Raw genomic sequence first — 18,419 nt, forward strand, 5'->3', positions numbered from 1 at the left:
CATCTCACCGTCCAGCAGCGAGTCTCCTTCTTTCTTCCATCACTCAACAATCTCAAACTTAACACTGGCATCCCCCTCGAATTCATCCCTCCAATCCGCCCAGATCCTCTTCAGCTCATCAATATACCTCCCCTGCAACTCCTCCACATACTCCTCCTTCACATCAAACCTCTGCTGCACAACGCCAATCGGCCTGCCCACAACAACACGCAACGGCCGTCGAAACGGCACAAACAAACCAAACCGCCCCAGCGAAAACGCAACCTTATGCCCAACAGCCTTCTCCCACGCCCACGCCACAAACCCCTTAAGCGAGCCCGGGGTATAACCCACCGGCGCAAACAGGTCATTCTCGCCGAACACCAGCACAGGAACGAGATCCGCCCCCGTCTCAACAGCTAGCCGCACGAACCCCTTCCGGATCTTGATCACCACCTTCATCGTCCCCGGCGCCGCGACGTTATACTCCCGGCTCCCGCCGATGCTGATGGTAATTGCCTTCCCCATCCCGCGCAGATCGTACCCGCCGCGCGTGAGATGGTGCAGGCAGGAGTCCCGCGACACGCCGCTCTGCCCGCGCGCAAAGACGTACTCGCGCAGGAACGGTGTTGTGAAAAACGCATCCTTCACGAGGAAACTGTTCTTGATACCGGGGAATAACTCCGCGAAGCCTGACGCGTCCGCGCTGAAGGCGCCCACTAACCCGTGGCATGCAATACCGTGCGGGTGCCCGCCGAAGATGTATTTGCGCCGTGGAGAGAGCGGGGTGCTTCTGTACAGCTTTATTGGGAAATATGATGCGTGTAATCTCCAGAGCAAGGAGGAGCGGAACCAGGCGCTGCGCTTGTTGTGGTTTGTTTTGTGGGCTGTGCTGACGAATTTGATGTGGATGATGTAGGAGATCACCAGCAGGCGGATTATGGTGTTGGGGATTAGGAGGAGCGAGTAGCCGAGGATTGGGAGGAGCCACCATGTATTCGAGATGAATGCCACGGCGAGGATCTCGAGGAGGCGGCGGGGGATGGATCTATATCCATTGTCAGCATGGTCTTGATGACTGGAAGTTGGGCAACTCACTTCTCGACCACAGCGCGATCCTTCTCCTTGAAATTGACAGTCTGCAACGTCTCGCCCTTGCCATTCTCAACCGTCACAATCCTGTCATCATCCCCCCTTGGCTCCGGAACAGCAATCATGCTCTTATCCGGGCGGGCAGCAAGATCCGCAATGCGCTCGGCCGCCTCAACGCGCCCCTCCTTCACCCGACACAGCTTCTGCAGCTTGGCCGCCTTCTCCAGGTACGACTTGCTGCCCAGCACCTTGCTCAACGCCCTGCTCAGCTCGGCCCCGCTGATATCCGGCGCGCGCGTCTTGTTCCCGTACACGCCGATCCCCAGCCACTCGGCGCGCGCGGCGTTCTCGTAGCAGTCCTGCCACGCCGGGAGGACGACGTGGGGGACGCCGTTTCTACACTCGTTAGTACGCCTTTTCCTTTTCCGGGGACAAATGGACCGCGGGGGAGGGGAGGGGACATGAACATACTGGATAGCCTCGTACCACGAGTTCGCGCCGCCGTGGTGCACCGAGCACACGATCTGCCCTGTCTCCAGCATCGCCAGCGGCTCGACCTCGAACCACGAGCGGATCCGCACGGTGTCGGACGCCATCAGCTCCGCCAGCGGTGTTATGGACGCCGCGTAGATCTCGTCCTGGTCGTGCGGGTGCTTGGGCAGTTTCCACAGGACCTGGATCTTGCGGTCGCCGACCGACTTCGAGGACAGGAAACTTTTCACGCCGGTTGCGATCTCCAAAACCACGCTGGGCGCCGGCGCGTACAGCGTTCCCAGGTTGATCAGCACGGTCGGCGCCTGATGCAGCCAGGTGTACATCTCGGCGTCCTGCGTCTTGACGGGCGCGACGGGGAGCAGGATGGGTCCGCACGCGACGACGTTGTCGGGGACATCGAACGGCCAGTCCAGCTCCTTGAGCGCGGGCGACAGATGCAGCCGGTTCGGCATCCACGCGTCGGCGAACGGAAACCGCCCGTGGATCTTGTGCTTGATGCGCCAGTCGCGGATCTCGCGGCGGCGCCCGCTGCCGTGGTACATCTTTGCGGTCTTGAAGACGGCCATTGTGTTGAGCGGGATGAGGTGCGGGGGGAGGGGGTATGGGAAGCCCGTGCCCGGCCTGACTCGTCAGCGCACTCTACCAACTCAAGGAATGAAACGGAGGGACATACATCGGATACTTCCACGCCCACTTCGCATTCTTCTGCAGGCCCAGCACGATATGGCTCAGACTGGTCGTGTTCAGCAACACGGTCGTCTGGCCCGCGTTATACGCTGCGTCTCTGCCCTGCAGGAAGAAGAAGTCGATCGCGCACAGACTCGGCTGCACGTCCTTGATGATCTCCACGCAGCTCTCGTAGATGTCGACGTACTCCTCCTCCGTCCACCCCCAGATATCCTCGCACAGCGACTTGAACCCCAGCACGGAGCCGCTGTACCCGGGCGGATGGAACGCGCCGCGCTTGCCCGTGCGGATGAAGATCTCTGTGTTTGAGGGCCCGCGCACGGGGTGGAAGTGCACGCGCGATTTGTAGCTGGCGTTGTAGTGTGTCTCGTTGTCGTGCAGGAGCTTGTTGAGGCGTTTTTCCAGCACGGGGAACGAGGCGAGGTGGATGTCGATGTCGCCGCGCAGCAGGAGCTCGTGGATGATGGCCAGCACGATGTTCGTCTGCCCGTGCTCGCTGTTTGCGAGGAAGAGCACGCTTGTTTTTGCCATTGCGTCTGTCCGCTTGAACTTGTGGCCTGATCAATGTGAAGTGTGGCCTGTCCAACGGATGATTGCGCAACCTTGAGGAGAGGCGGGATGGAGATGATATAGAGAGTGAGACCTGCCTCAGGGGCGTTTCAGCAAGTGCCGAGTCGGTTGTGGCCCTGAATTTGGAGCAGTGAGTGCCGTGACAGCGAGATCTGTGACACTGCTGCTAAGTGAGATCGTCTGGCCTGGTCCCTGGGATCTGACACCAAGTTTGGGAATTGGGAAATGAGCCGGTCCACAATCGCAGAGACAGCACGGCTTTTTAATTGAATTTGAGAGTGAAACTGCGATACTTTGGTGGCTCCGAATCGGTTTCTCTGTTGACTCCGCCCCGGATTTGGCCTGCCTTGACTCTGCTCCTTGGAATGCTTGACCTAGGGCTGCATTGGGAACTGTTGGGTATGGACTGTTACCCTGTAACCCAACAGAAATAGTCAACGAACAACATTGCAATGCATCAATTCGATCAGTGAACTCACTACAACAGATCCCCACACGTTTGCGACAAGCAGGCGTTTCACCCTCGGCACTCGTGATTACGGGGCTCCAGCTGGCCCCCGATCGCCCAATTTTCCAGCCAGAGCCCTGCAGATCATTGTCTTCACTTGATGTCCTTCGGCCATGCTTCCTGAAACAGTCCTGTTCGGCTTCGAGTCCTGCCACTGCCGCTGCCTCATGTGCGACTCCATCGTCGGCACTGGTCGTTTGATTGTCGCTTGTCACAAGTGCCATCCTGCATTGCCTGACCCTGGTCCAGGTCCACCCATGGCTGGGACTGGGGCTGATCTGGCCCTGGATGTAGTTGTAGGGCCGAAACGGGTTGACGTGACTGCTGGAGTTTTCGATGATAAGACTAGGGCTGCCCGGTATATAATGACGGAAACCTGCCAGCGTTTCAACTTGGACTCTCACTCAGTATAGCTTCAGCTTCAATCGATTGACTCGATCCAGGCAAGATGTCGCTCATTATGGCTGTGCCGCATGCGTTCTCTGTCGCTGAGCTCAAGGATCTTCCTACTGTGCTGGTCTCAGCCTTGAGCTTTATCCTTGTATGTTCTTCCCTTCTTTGTCTGACATGGCTGACCGTTTCAATGTTAGATCCCCGGCGCCCTTATCTTCTGCCTGCAGCTGTTGCAGCCTGGTCCTGTCATCAAGGGAGCCAAAGGCTCTCTCATTGACCAGTATCTCTTCGGAGTATGTCCCTCTTCCACCATGGTAACGCGTAGCTGACGTCCCAGATCGAAACAAAACTCGGCTTCCTCTCCGGCCGCAGCGCCTACAAGTTCAACGCCCTCCACGAGAAATACGGTACACCCACCACTCCTCCACATCCTATCAGTGATCCACCACTAACCCTGCTCTTAGGAAACATCGTCCGCTTCGCCCCCAACCAACTCTCCTCCAACACCCTCAAAGGCATGCGCAACATCTACGGCGCCGCCGGCAAATCCAACGTCTTCCTCAAAACCGCCTTCTACAAGGCCATCTCCCGCCGCAACATCTTCACCGCGCAGGACATCCACTACCACGCCACCGTGCGCAAGCTGTTCGCCCCCTCCCTGAGCCCGGGGTGCATGGCCGCCCACGAGCCCGTGATCAAGGGGTGCATCGCGCGGTTCCACGACCTCGTCAAGACGCGCATGCAGCGCGGCAGCGCCCTCAGCCTGAATGACCTGTACTACTCGCTGTCCGTCGATATGGTGTCTGAGGTGTTGCTGGGCAAGTCGCTCGGCTGTATTGAGCGCGGTCGCCCGTTCTTCTGGACCGAGCAGCTCCCGCGGATCTTTTACTGGGCGACTATCCGTGATCAGTTCCAGGGGTCTGGGATCCCGACGATGATCAAGTGGATGCTGAGGCAGATTCTGCGCAAGGGGATTCGGCAGCGCAGTGAGGAGGCGCGCATGCGTCTTATAAGGGAGTATGTCCGCCCAACTACCATCTACCTAACATACCCTAGCTATGATAGCTAATGATATTCTCTGCAGACAACTCAAAGCAACCCACACCCGCCGCGACATCATGGTCGAAGTGATGGAGCGCTCGGAGTCCAGCACCCTTCCCGAAGACGAAATCGCCGAGAACTTCTCCGCCATCATGCTGGCCGGCTTCCACACGACATCCCACGCAATTTGCGCCACCATCTGGCTCGTCCTCTCGCACCCGGACGTCCGCGCAGAACTCCAGACCGAACTGCGCGGCGCATTTACCTCCACAGACGACATCTCCCTCGACGTCCTCGCGAAGCTCCCCTGGCTCAACGCCGTCATCACCGAGGCCCTCCGCGTCTACCCGCCTGTGCCGCTGGGCGGGGCGCGCGTCTCGCCTGGTGCGTATGTTGACGGGGTCTATGTTCCTGCTGGTGTATGTCCTGCGCTTATTTTTGACCTTGTGATCGTTGTGATGTGCTAACACGCCCAGGTCGAGGTCTCAACCTCCCTCTACGCCCTGCACCATAACAGCGAGTACTTTGCCAACCCGTACAAGTTTGCCCCTGAGCGCTGGATCGACCCCGCCTCCACGGACAAGAAGGAAGCCGTGCAGCCGTTTCTGCTGGGGAGTCGGTCGTGCATTGCGAAGTAGTAAGTCGACACTACGACTACGCATTTTGGAGTGTTGAGAGTGCTAATTCATGACGGACAGCTTCGCGCAGCAAATGCTCCTCCTTACCCTGGCGTCGTTCTTCGTTGAGTTCGATGGCACGTATGTGGGCCGCGTACGGGACTGGACGACGGACAGTCGGTGCTATGCTTTCTGGGAGATTCCGGATTTGAAGGTGCGGCTGCAGGATCGGATGGCTTCTCCCTCCGCCTGATCGTTGACACCGTGTTTGGCTGGGTGCAAGGGACAGGATTCCTGGCCATGCCATTCCTGAGATACGGTGTAGGGCGAGCAGGACCCCTTGGCTTTCTTTTCTACAACTACATTCGAGTACATACCCTCATTTTTCTCTTCATTTCTTCTCTTTTTCTTTCACCTTTCTCTTCTTTCCTGTGATTTGAATTCCCGTCGTCGAATACTCCATATAGTTTATAGGTTGATGAATGGATGATCTCCGTCTGTCGGCTTCAGCAGGCTGGGCCTCTCAATGCTGCAGATGATTTCTTGATGCATTTTGCTCCAACAGCGTGTCCTACGCTACGGTATACTCTGTAATGTCGTCGATACGGTAGCTAGCCAGTAATCGCCATCGATATCGTGAAACAAACAATAATTAGAACCCTCAGCACCACTCGCAGTCCTAACTCTCAACGTACATGGAAGCCGCATATTACCTATTACCTACACGTGCCCTCGTGAATTCCATATCCCAACAAACCGTACAGGTAACTCCCCATGTCCATCACTCCGGCATTTGGCCGGGGAAATCGACGTTCCAGGAAACCATGAGACAGATTGACAGGGCGTCGGGCAGATTGCAGGCTTCTAGAATCCAGGAAGCCAACGACCGGCCTCGGCTTGAAATTTGGCCCTAGGATCGGCAGTTGCAGTCTCCACCAGGGTCCGAGTCCGAGCCCGGGTATGAGTTAGGTATGAGTATTGAGTATGGGGATACTGGAGCCCTGAACTCAATTTCGAGACACGGCGTGTTGTAGATCTATATATCGGACTTTGGTGGGAGTATCACGTTGCCATCTCATCTCGGAGCACGCCCTTTCTAGGAAGATGTCTTGCGTTCAATGGGGACATGTACTTGTTAGTAGAGGAAAAGGAAGAGAAGGTTTGTGATTGTCGCATCACGGATTCATGTTGAGAATGCGTTGTTGGAGACTTGATGTGTCAATTACCCTTGTTTCAAGGGGCTGCGATACCTCACATCTTTAGATAAATGCCGGACAGGCTCAGGGTCTTGTCTAGTCTATCTTGAAACCGCAGAGAGAACACGCTTCTTGACTATTTATCTCCCTGCATGTCTACTGCACACCTGCATCTGCATACTCACCTTGACCTTCTCCTTCCAAGTTGCCCACCATGTCCCTCCCAACCTCAATCCCTACGCCAACCCTAACCCGCCCCTTCGGCGTGCATCTCTGGCCACACTTTAGCAAAGCCTTCACGTCCCTAACCGGCAAGACGCCCTCGGAATTCCACTTCGAGCCGGGCGTCACCCCCATGACAACGCTGAAGGGCACCCTGGTCTCCTTGGCAACATACTACGTCGTGATCTTCGGCGGCCGCCAGCTCATGAAGAGCCAGCCTGCATTCAAGCTGCAGACGCCATTTATTATCCACAACTTCATTCTCACCCTCATCAGCGGCGCCCTGCTTGCGCTGTTCCTCGAGCAGATCCTGCCGACGCTCTCGCAAGATGGCGTCCTCCATGCGATTTGCGATGCGCGCGGGGGATGGACGGATGAGCTTGTGCTGCTTTACTATGTGCGTCCCTCCCTTCCCTCCAGTTCCACTTCTTCCAGTCGCAGCTGCAGAGAGTATAGAAAAGAGCATGGTAAGCTAACAGGTCACAGCTCAACTACCTAACCAAGTACCTCGAACTCGCCGACACAGTCTTCCTCGTGCTCAAGAAGAAACCCCTCACCTTCCTGCACACGTACCACCACGGCGCAACCGCCCTCCTCTGCTACGTCGAGCTGGTCGGGCGCACCTCCGTCTCCTGGGTCCCGATTACACTGAACCTCACCGTGCACGTCGTGATGTACTGGTACTATTTCCAGAGCGCGCGGGGCATTAAGATCTGGTGGAAGCGGTACATCACCATATTGCAGATCGCGCAGTTTGTGATTGATATCGGTGCGTCTACCCACTTCCTCTCTTCTTTTCACTGTTTTCTTTTATGGATTGTGTGTTGACGCGTCCAGGCTTCATCTACTTCGCCTCCTACACGTACTTTGCCTCGACGTATTTCCCCTGGGCGCCGAATACGGGGCACTGCATGGGCGAGGAGTATGCGGCGGCGTTTGGAGTGTTCATTATTAGTTCTTATTTGCTGCTGTTTGTGTCGTTTTATCTCACCACGTATAAGGAGAAGGCGCCGCGGTTGTTGAGTTCGGCGAGGGCGTTGGGGAAGGGGCTTTGAGCGAGGCGGATTTTATATGGGTGGTTTTTTCTTGGTGGTTGGGGAGCTGAGGGTGTACCTATGGTGTATTGAAGATGAACGATTGTGGTTCGGACTTGTTTGGTTATGTTTATGGGATGATTACCACATGTATCGCTGCTGTCTGATCTGACTTCCAATGCGAGTTCCTCTAAATACAAAGTATTATTTGTTTTTGAGAACCTATAACGCTGCTATGCGTTTCTGTACTTTCGGAAAGACTTCCTCTACTAAACATGGTAATAATATATTACCCGGAGCCCAGTTAAAGTCCAGCCTGCCAAGTGCCAACTGCTGCAATGTAGGCCCTTGCCGCATGAACCCTGCACACCAGGCCTGCATGTTATCTTCAGTTCTGCATGTGCACCATGCAGCTGGAGCTCAGACCAATGTATCGCACGTGTAGGTTCACAAAGTGCCGGAAACAAGCAATGTCCAAGCACTCGACCCGAGCGCAGCGCCCACTGGCTATCCCGTAGTATGGATGCAGCGCAGTTCAATCTACTTAGGGTATCCCTGAGCCCACTCGGGGTCATCCACCATCATCCGGTCCACGCAGCCCTCTACAGAACATGTTGTCTTTTTCTTTTGGAACTGGACTAGCATGCAAAAGCACCTGGGTCCCAGGCCGTGCCCTTGTGATTTCAAGGCAATCATGGCTATCTTGCTCATGTTAATGTCTATCCCATCCATTTCCATAGTCATCTGGGTTGAAAGCAACCCGAGTGAGAAAACCCCGAGGTATGCCCGGCCCAACGATCTACAGGGCCGCTGCCAAGGAGAAAGCCAATATTCAAGATATCGGTGTCCCTTCCCCACGCCACTTAGCTAACCCGGTCGAGTTGTCCGGGCATGACCCTATCCGACTGTGATCAGCAGGAAGGTCCAAGCGGCTGGACACGAACGGTATTTCCAGGTACGGCGTTGTCCCGAGACTATCGATTTCGGTGACAGGTGGTCGTTCCTGGCCCTGTTCCTTGATTCTGGGATGGGCTTGGACTCTGATCGGCTGGCTTGGACTTGGACCAGGACCACGACCACGAGGTATTTTGTCATTAGCTCGTGGGTCAGGGTTGTTATTGGCAGGCACGCCATGCTGGAGTCACGGTCTACTAGCTTGCTTACTCTCTCTTTTTCCTAAAGCGAGGGTCTCGGCGTGGGCGTGGCTGTTCTGGGATAGGGCTGGCTTGGGTTTGCCACTGTTTAGACTCTCGACTAACTCTGGTATCCCTGTGGAACTTGGAAGAGCCTTGCGAGGATATAGGAGACCGCCGAGGTACATTGCTGTGGCGATTCAGGCTACATACTCCGTACACTAGTGGGTGATGTCCGCTCGATTGCTTGATTCTACACCCTTGAGAACAGACAGTAAGGGCCACCTTGTGGCCTAGCCCACCCAGAAATTCATAGCCTATACTTACCCTTCATCTCTCGAGCCATGTTTCCTATCTACAACAGTCTCGGCCAGCGAAAGTAATTGTCCTTAGCTAATGACACTCAAACAATAATCAAACGCTGATCCGGAGTAGTAGACCGGGCCGGTTCAATAGGCACCGGTGCTTGCAAAGCACGTGGAAGGCAATTTCAAGTATAGTGAGGGTCTTAGAGTTGACAGTGACACTGACAGACGTTGAGTACTGGCACTGCCGATGCCGGCCATGGCGCCATGTCTAGTCTAGTCTAATTTCAATTTCCGCAAATGCGATTCCTCGAATTTAGGAATATTGATTATCGACATTCGATCGCTGGATGGGGTATTCCCAGACAAAATCATGAAAATTGGCCAATTAGGGCTCCAGCTGTACGGGGAATAGCTGGATCAGGACGATGGACCACACTTTATCGAAACGGGGTTGATACCTAGATCAGAAAATGGGATCCTCTCATTACAGAATCAGATAAGGATGAATTCAGTGGCGTTCACATGGACAGTCTAGTGGTGGTGGCAGCGGAACGACTGCCTAGACAAGCTTAACTGCAGTCTGCCAGGCTTGTCATGGTGTCGATCATGTGGAGGCCCAGTATCGACAATGGAAGTACCGAGGCATTTACGGTTGACCGGATCGAAATCTATAGATCATGTTTATCAGTCCATTTCTAAGCTCTGCGGTAGGCCACTACTGTAGGATTCTTCACGTCTCGCATTGATTGCCTGTTCGAACACATCCTCAAACACCGATCGATCGATTCCATGGGGCCATGCTCCGTACTGTATCAGATGTAGCTGTGCGTCAAAGCTTAGAGCGACAAGTCACTTGGCTAGATTCGATCCAACGGAGACAGTTCCAACTATGACTAGTGCGATTGTGAAGAAATAGAGAAGTCGAACCCCGAGTGCCCTGCTGATGGTGAAACAGGCTAAGCTCCAGGGAGCCCCGTCCGCCCCACGAGCCCTGGCAGGCCCTAGCGCAGCCCAGGCAGCCTAGCCCAAGCCCACCCAGCAAGCCCAAGCCCACCCCAGCAAGCCCAAGCCCGCCCCCAGCCTCGGGCTAGCCTAGGCACTTCCCAACTGCCGACGCTGAAGATCCGATCTGATCGCCATTCATTTCCCTGTGTTTCACCCCTGCCTCATGTCCATGCCCTTGCCCTATACAGAAGATATCTGACAATTCGGCATGCGATCTGTGAATCCTACCCCAATGTCATCTAGTCGCCGTTTCACCTCCCCCGAAGCTTAGCCCCTACGCCTTGACAACGGTAAGGCAATGTCGGCATTGGGGCTGTCACGGGCCTGTTTCGGCGTTGGCTGGATGGACGGATTTTGGGTGCAGTCTAGTCACTGCAGGTGACTGTAGGGCAGAGTGCCTCGTGCGGATACAGCTCCATCCTGATGTCCTAGCAGTTCTTCTCTTCTCTATCTGCTTTGTCTTGCTTGATTGCCTTGTTCGTTCGTCCTTCCTCTGGCCAGCTGGGGCTATTCGTTCTTTCTCTTCCTAGGGCTCTAGCATCGACTGGGTCCTTGCTGCTTGCTCTCCAATAGTTCGAGTCGACTCGATAACATTCGTTAGTTCGTTCGTTCAATCAACCCCAGATTTCGCTCTCGAACGCCCTGAGGATGCGATAGTATCTTTCCGCCTTGCCATTCCATTCTTGTTCTTCACAGCCATCAGCTGGCCAACATCCACTCTTCCAACCCACCACCCATTCATTCATTATCCAAAACCCCCCAAAATGCGGCCGGACCGCAAACAACCCCTCACAAGCGCAACGCCGCTCCCCAACCCCCGACCCAAGTCCCAATCCCGCGCCAGCAAGCGCATGGCCCGCGACATGACGCCCCGGCAAAGCATGGGCATGGGCTTCTGGCCCTCCGCCGCCGAAGAAATCCCGCTTGAACCAACAATGCCCATGCGCATGACGCGGCGGTCCCTCTTCTTCATGTCGGAGTGGGCGGACTCGCGCGAGGAGCTGCCGATGCCCATGGACGCGGGCGCGGGCGCAATGCGCCTGAATCGCGGGAGCATGCTGCTGCTCGGCGACAAACACGTAGACAAAGATAAGGAGAAGGAGGTGCTCGATGCGCAGATCGCGATGCCCACGCCGCAGGTCGGGTACTTTAAGATCTACTCGTATGCGACCGGGTGGGATTTGGTGCTGCTTATTGTGGGCGCGTGCTGTGCTGTTGCGGGGGGTGCGGCGTTGCCGCTTTTTACGGTGCGTATACCACCGCTTTACTCTCTACTGGTGAATATGATATGATGGAGATGCTAATGGTGTGGCAGGTGTTCTTCGGAAACATCACGTCGACGTTCCGCGAGGTCGCGGCGTACCAGATGAGCTACGATGACTTCTACCACACGCTCACCAAGAACGTCTTCTACTTCCTGTACCTGGGCATCGGCGAGTTCCTGACCATCGGCACGGCAACGTTCGCCTTCGTGCACACGGGGAACTCGGTGACGCAGAAGATCAGAGTGCGCTACCTGCAGGCCATCCTGCAGCAGAACATCGCCTTCTTCGACTCGCTGGGCGCCGGCGAAATCACAACCCGGATCTCAGGCGACATGCATCTGATCCAGGACGGGATCTCCGAGAAAGCCTCGCTCGTCTTAACGGGTGTCGCCTCCTTCGTGACGGCCTTCGTCATCGCGTTCGTCAAGTACTGGAAGCTGGCACTCATCTCGACAAGCACCCTCGGCGCCCTCCTGCTCATCATGGGCGCCGGGTCGACCGTGTCCGTCATCTACTCCAAGCGCAGCATCGAATGCTACGGGCGCGGCGGCAGCATCGCAGACAACGTGCTCAACTCCATCCGCACGGTCGCAGCGTTCGGCGCCCAGGAAGCCCTCGCCCGCAAATACGACACGCACCTCCGCGAGGCAGAGAAGTACGGGCGCATCGTGCAGATGACCTTCGCGCTCGTCATCGCCGGGATCTTAGGGGTTATGTACCTGAACTACGGCCTGGGCCTGTGGATGGGCAGCCGCTTCCTGGTCGAGGACTCGGAGAATGTCCAGCCCGGCGATATCCTGACCATCATGATGAGCATCATCCTGGGCTCGTATGCCCTCGGCAACGTGGCTCCAAACATCCAGGCCTTCAGCGACGCCGTGGCAGCGGCAACCAAGATCCTGGGCACGATTGAGCGCCAGTCCCCGCTCAACGCCATGTCCAGCGAGGGCAACAAGCTGCCCAGCGTGCGCGGCGAGATCCGCCTGCGCAACATCCGCCACGCGTATCCCTCTCGTCCGGAAGTGACTGTAATGGACCAATTCAACCTGCGCATTCCAGCAGGCAAAACAACAGCCTTTGTTGGCCCCTCCGGCTCCGGAAAGAGCACGATCATCGGCCTCCTCGAGCGCTTCTACAACCCGGTCGCCGGAACCGTCATGCTAGACGGGCACGACATCGAGACGCTCAACCTGCAGTGGCTGCGCCAGCAAATCAGCCTCGTCGGGCAGGAACCGCAGCTCTTCACAGCCAGCATCTACGAGAACATCAAGTACGGGCTGATCGGGTCGGAGTTTGAAAAGGAGAGCGAGTGTGCGATCCGCGCGCGCGTCGTCAGGGCCGCCAGTATCGCGGACGCGCACGATTTCGTCAGCGCCCTGCCGGCCGGGTACGAGACGAACATCGGCTCTTGTGCGTTGTCCGGTGGCCAGAAGCAGCGGATTGCGATTGCACGGGCGATTGTCAAGGAGCCGAAGATTTTATTGCTTGATGAGGCGACGAGTGCGCTGGATACGAAGAGTGAGGGACTCGTTCAGGCGGCGCTTGACCGTGCGGCTGAAGGACGCACGACGATCGTCATTGCGCACCGCTTGTCGACGATCAAGAACGCGCATAATATTGTCGTCATGAAGGCTGGCAAGATCGCGGAGCAGGGGACGCACGGGCAGCTGCTGGAGAAGCAGGGCGTGTATGCGAGTCTGGTGCAGGCGCAGAGCATCAAGGACGCCGGGGTGGAAGACGGGTACGACAAGGAGCTCGCGACGCTGTGGATCGACGAGGAGGACTCGGATCTCAGCGACGACGACTCGGAGATGCAGGCGCGCCTGTGGAAGCGCGCGAGCATGTTCCCCGGCATGGCGAAGCCGAAGCCGCAGCACTTTTCGCTGTGGACGCTCATCGGCTTCATTGCCAAGTTCAACAAGCGCGAGAAGTACATCATGGGCTTGGGTCTGGTGCTCTCGCTCTTTGCTGGGTGTGTGCAGCCCGCGCAGTCGGTGCTCCTGGCCAAGGCTGTCAATGCCATTTCCACGCCCATCAGCCAGCCCGACAAGCTGCGGCACGACACGAACTTCTGGGCCTCCATGTTCCTCATGACGGGGCTGGTCACTATCTTCCTGTTTGGGTCTCAGGGCAGCTTATTCGCGTTCAGCGCGGAGAAGCTTGTGCGTCGGGCACGAAGCAAGACGTTCCGCGTCCTCCTCGGCCAGGACATCACCTTCTTCGACGAGGAGGAGAACACCCCCGGCACCCTGACCTCCATGCTGGCCACCGACATCAAGAACCTCGCCGGCATCAGCGGCGCAACCCTAGGCACCCTGCTCATCGTCACAGTCAACCTCTTCGGCTCATTAATAGTCGCCCACGCCCTAGGCTGGAAGCTCGCGCTCGTCTGCTCCTCCGCCGTCCCCCTCCTCCTCCTCTCCGGCTTCCTGCGAACCTGGATCCTCAGCCGCTTCCAAGCGCGCGGCCGCACCGTGTACCAGAAATCCGCCAGCGACGTCAGCGAGGCCGTCACCGCCATCCGCACCGTCGTCTCCCTAACAATGGAGCAAGTCATCCTGGACGCCTACAAGGCGCAGACAGCGCAGCAAGTCCGCGCCGACATCCCCACCGTCCTGCGCTCCAGCTTCCTGTACGCCTGCTCCGAGGCCCTGCAGTTCTTCTGCATGGCCCTGGGCTTCTGGTACGGCGGCACCCTCCTCGGACACCACGAGTACAGCATCTTCCATTTCTACGTGTGCTTCAGCGAGGTGATCTTCGGCGCGCAGGCCGCCGGCAGCGTCTTCTCCTACGCACCTGGCATGTCCAAGGCGAAGCACGCAGCCGGCGAGCTGAAGGCACTGTACTCCCGCAAACCGCGCATCCACGGGCGCAATGTGATCGGGAACTCGCGCCCTGCAGCGCGGAACGTCCTCCCCGTCCCGCCCTCACTCAAGGGTGCCATCGAGTTCAGGAACGTCTACTTCCGCTACCCCACCCGCATGAGCGTCCCCGTGTTATCGGGTCTCAACCTGGACATCAGGCCCGGCCAGTTCGTGGCCTTCGTGGGTGCTTCCGGCTGCGGCAAGTCCACGACCATTGCGCTCCTCGAGCGCTTCTATAACCCTCTCCCTGGGAGCGGGGGGATCTTCGTTGATGGACGCGATATCTCAACCCTCGATCTGCAGGGTTATCGCCGCCAGCTGGCGTTTGTGGGGCAGGAGCCGGCGCTGTTTCAGGGGACCATTAAGGAGAATATCCTCCTTGGTATGAGGGATGGCGAGGTCGACGATGACGCCATCATCAAGGCGTGTCGCGATGCGAATATCTATGATTTCATTATTTCGTTGCCGTACGTCTTCCCCTCCCTTCTCCATACGTGGACTGACAGAGCACAGACAAGCCTTCAACACCGAAGTAGGAAGCAAAGGAGGCATGCTCTCAGGAGGCCAGAAGCAGCGTATCGCGATTGCACGCGCATTGCTCCGAAACCCGCGCATCTTGTTGCTCGACGAAGCGACCTCCGCGCTGGACAGCGAGAGCGAGCGCGTCGTGCAAGCGGCGCTGGATAACGCGGCGAAGGGCCGGACGACGCTTGCGGTGGCGCATCGGCTGAGCACGATCCAGCGCGCGGATGTCATTTATGTGCTTGCGAACGGGAAGGTGGTGGAGATGGGGGCTCATGAGGAGTTGTTGAGGAGGAGAGGGCATTATTTTGATTTGGTGAATTTGCAGAGTTTGGGGTAGTTTCTGTACTTATGCATAGGCTTGGTATGGTTGTTGGTTGGGAGGAAGGGTTGGATGTATGGATAGTAATAGGCTTATGATATTAATGGTTTTCGATGGAAGGCTTGTTGTCTTGGGCTGTTGGCGGTTGTTACGGTCGCAAAGCCCTAAAGACCGTGGAACACGATCGTCCAGAGTGCAGAGTAATCTGACCAGCTTTTCTTGTATATATTTATGCTTAAGGCTCTGTTGACCTTTTAGAGAATATCATTGATCCAGTTCATATGATTTGTCTGACCCGCCATGTTGTGGCATTTGCTACGGTCGGAGAGTGACCTAGGCTCGACACAATGTTGTTGTCTCCTACAATAATAACAACACAGCAATTGTCGAGGTAAGTATCTGGACGGAGTCAAAGGAACATTTTGCCATTAGAGTTTCCACGTGTCTACTTCTTCACAGGGATCAGCCCTTGACAGTTAGGTATGACTATGATTTGCCTTGGTCTAGCGGTCGCTATTCCCCCAACATAGGCAGTGGTCGATTGATTTTCACCTACAATGTCATTGATGTCAAGTAGCTTGAGGTGTCACGAGGATAATAGAACTCTGTTGTAATTGGAGCTCCACATATCTTGTCTGATCAATCATCACGAAGATTGCCATGGGATCACCACGGCAAGAACATCACTATCATCAGTCAACACTGTCCAGCCCTGCCACTAGTACTAGTCAACCCCCAAGGTTCTCAGTCCTCAGGTCTCTCGTGGTGACCATCACAAGGGCACAGTGGGTCCCCCTGATCCGGCAAGTCTGCTCCGACATCGCCAGACTCCTAGCCCTTAGCCCTTAGCCCTTAGCAGGCTAGCAGCAAGAACCGGGGATCAGCTCGGCCTGCATTCCGCGCTTGTGCATCTCCGCTGAAGATTAACCGGTTGTCCCAGACCCAGTCTACCCAAACCCAGACCTCCAGGCAATGCTTATGCCTAATCAGGCGCAACGTAGAGCCCAGCAACCGTGGAACGCGATCGCCACCATCACCACCACACTCCAGCTCCACGTGCAGGCTCGGCAGTGCGCATCTACCGAAACACGCCCGTTGCCCCTGCGCACAATCCGAGACGGCCGTTGTGATGGCGCCGGCCCTGCGTGATTTAACGGGCTGGAACTGGTCTGGGTCTGGGTCAGGGCTGATAACCACAAGACACTTAGTCCTGGGTCCAGGGAATAATGTGATGGATGGCGACACTTGATCGACCGGTGGTTTTAGCTTAGCTCCTCTGGCTTATATTATATTAATTGAACGGTATGGGGAAGGGCGCCTAGCTTCGATAGTTTGTTCATTTAATCTCACTGACTCGTCTGGACTTCTTATCAAGACCCGACGCTCTGGTTCTTTGCCTACGCTCTTTACACTTTACACAATACTACAACATTATTCACCACCAGTCTACCGTCACTCCTTCACAACATCAACATGAAGAGCGCCATCTCCCCAGACATCTGGGAAACAAAGCGCATGCTCATCACAAAACTCTACAAAGACGAGGAATGGCCGCTCAAGCAAGTCATCAAGCTCGTCCAGACTCGGGACTTTCACCCTAGGTATGTCCCTTCTCTCATCCATAACAACCATCTCTAATAAATGTCACAGCGAATCGCAACTCCGCAGCCGCTTAAAGAAATGGCACATCACCAAGCCTTCGCGCAAGAAGTACGACGGCAGCCGCCGCCTCTCCGGCGCAAAGAAGAACCAGAGCGCGAACCTCAGCGCCCAGAAACGGCCCTCCGACTCCTCCGCATACCCCCCCATCCCCTCCGCCTCAACATATCACACCCTGCACTCCCAGCGCAAGATCGACGAGAGCGATTCATTTTCTGAGGGCTCGCGCCCGTCCGTCTCTGCACACGCCGTGCCGGAAATGTCAATATCGCCCGCCAACCGCTACATCCTCCCCTCCAGTCCCCACGACGACGCAAACCCCTTCACGACCTCAATGTACTCAAATAGCATCCTGGCGCCGTCGACGCCGATTACACCCGCTGTGTACGGGATGGACGAACATACACACATGAACATGAACAAACGAACGAGCGACGCAACCTCGAACACGATATACTTCTACCCGCCCGAGTCAACGAGTCCGCACTCTTTCCCGGCCACCGTCCCGGTATCAGCCTCTTATACACACGCCTTCGCGCCATACTCGGATCCAAGCCCGCTGGGCCTGGTCCCCGAGCATCCGCATGAAGATTATATGAGCAGTGCGAGCTACGGCATCCACCCGTACCTCGCGAACCAGTCCAGCCACGGCCACAGCCATAGCCACAAGAACAACCACAACCAGTTCGGCGTGCCGTTGTCAGATCTCCCGCCGCCGTTGCTGGACGGGTCGGCGTGGGTTCATCACTACCATCCCGGCCATCAGCCACCATCACCGCATTCGCATTCGCATTCGCATTCGCACTCGCACCCGTTTTATCCAGACGATGTTGGGGTTGGGATAGCGCCGCCGATATTCCAGGCTGGGCATGTTGTGTAATTTTACCATATCTTCACTATACCATAATGTACTTTACTACGCTACGCTACGCTTTACTTACTTTGCTTCGCTCACTGGACCCGTGAGGTCATTACCTAGGGCTTACCTGGACTAGCCAGACTAGACAAACTTAATTTGATTGCTGTGCATGATATACTTCCGCTTGTTTCACTTGTGTTTACTGGCCCTGGCCCTGTTTGTTTCACTTGCATTTATCCCTGCAACTTGCTTGCACTAGTCTGTCAGACCAGTAACGGTGATTTTGATGACGCACATGTGCTGAATCTGATTGCATGATGAGCATGGCATGGCATGTGCCATGAGCTGATTAGGGCCACGGCCGGGGCAACGGAGATCCCTCAAGTTCAACTGGATCCCAATGGATCTCCACCCACGCCGGGCAATCAGCCTTCGTGGGATCAGCCCGGCCGAGTCAGGTCACAGGACACTGAGTTGACCCACCTGATGTCGTTATCCACAGATAGCTGATCTGAGTTGCTGCTTGCAAGTTGCTGCTGCTGACGTGCAAGCAGTGAGTGCGGAGTTCGTTCCGAGGTCCGCAGCCGCTCGGTGCTGGATTCCAGCTTGAGCCTGATGCCTTGGCTGAAGTCCGAAGCCCTCTTGAGG

At 56.2% G+C, this 18,419-nt stretch overlaps 5 protein-coding genes across 5 annotated transcripts; 3 read left to right on the forward strand and 2 right to left on the reverse strand.

The window, feature by feature from the left end:
• Positions 1-39: 39 nt before the first annotated feature.
• On the reverse strand, positions 40-2,784 carry DSM5745_06864 (Diacylglycerol acyltransferase family; the record flags this gene model as incomplete). Its single annotated transcript, XM_026748880.1, has 4 exons — positions 40-1,027; positions 1,078-1,467; positions 1,543-2,187; positions 2,240-2,784. The coding sequence occupies 4 exons, from the start codon at positions 2,782-2,784 to the stop codon at positions 40-42; spliced, it is 2,568 nt and encodes an 855-aa protein (XP_026603184.1).
• Positions 2,785-3,779: 995 nt separating this feature from the next.
• On the forward strand, positions 3,780-5,635 carry DSM5745_06865 (cytochrome P450; the record flags this gene model as incomplete). The annotated part of the gene is made up of 6 exons (XM_026748881.1): positions 3,780-3,872; positions 3,922-4,017; positions 4,062-4,741; positions 4,809-5,184; positions 5,242-5,402; positions 5,464-5,635. 6 exons carry the CDS (start codon positions 3,780-3,782, stop codon positions 5,633-5,635), a joined length of 1,578 nt encoding a protein of 525 aa, XP_026603185.1.
• Positions 5,636-6,882: 1,247 nt separating this feature from the next.
• On the reverse strand, positions 6,883-7,749 carry DSM5745_06866 (uncharacterized protein; the record flags this gene model as incomplete). Its single annotated transcript, XM_026748882.1, has 3 exons — positions 6,883-7,241; positions 7,358-7,593; positions 7,667-7,749. The coding sequence occupies 3 exons, from the start codon at positions 7,747-7,749 to the stop codon at positions 6,883-6,885; spliced, it is 678 nt and encodes a 225-aa protein (XP_026603186.1).
• Positions 7,750-11,044: 3,295 nt separating this feature from the next.
• On the forward strand, positions 11,045-15,271 carry DSM5745_06867 (uncharacterized protein; the record flags this gene model as incomplete). Its single annotated transcript, XM_026748883.1, has 3 exons — positions 11,045-11,527; positions 11,596-14,876; positions 14,923-15,271. The coding sequence occupies 3 exons, from the start codon at positions 11,045-11,047 to the stop codon at positions 15,269-15,271; spliced, it is 4,113 nt and encodes a 1,370-aa protein (XP_026603187.1).
• A 1,455-nt stretch (positions 15,272-16,726) lies between these two features.
• DSM5745_06868 (Clr5 domain-containing protein) lies at positions 16,727-17,792 on the forward strand (the record flags this gene model as incomplete). The annotated part of the gene is made up of 2 exons (XM_026748884.1): positions 16,727-16,854; positions 16,904-17,792. 2 exons carry the CDS (start codon positions 16,727-16,729, stop codon positions 17,790-17,792), a joined length of 1,017 nt encoding a protein of 338 aa, XP_026603188.1.
• Between the last annotated feature and the right edge of the window lie 627 nt (positions 17,793-18,419).

The sequence above is a fragment of the Aspergillus mulundensis genome, assembly GCF_003369625.1.
Source record: "Aspergillus mulundensis strain DSM 5745 chromosome Unknown scaffold_6, whole genome shotgun sequence".
NCBI lineage: Eukaryota > Fungi > Ascomycota > Eurotiomycetes > Eurotiales > Aspergillaceae > Aspergillus > Aspergillus mulundensis.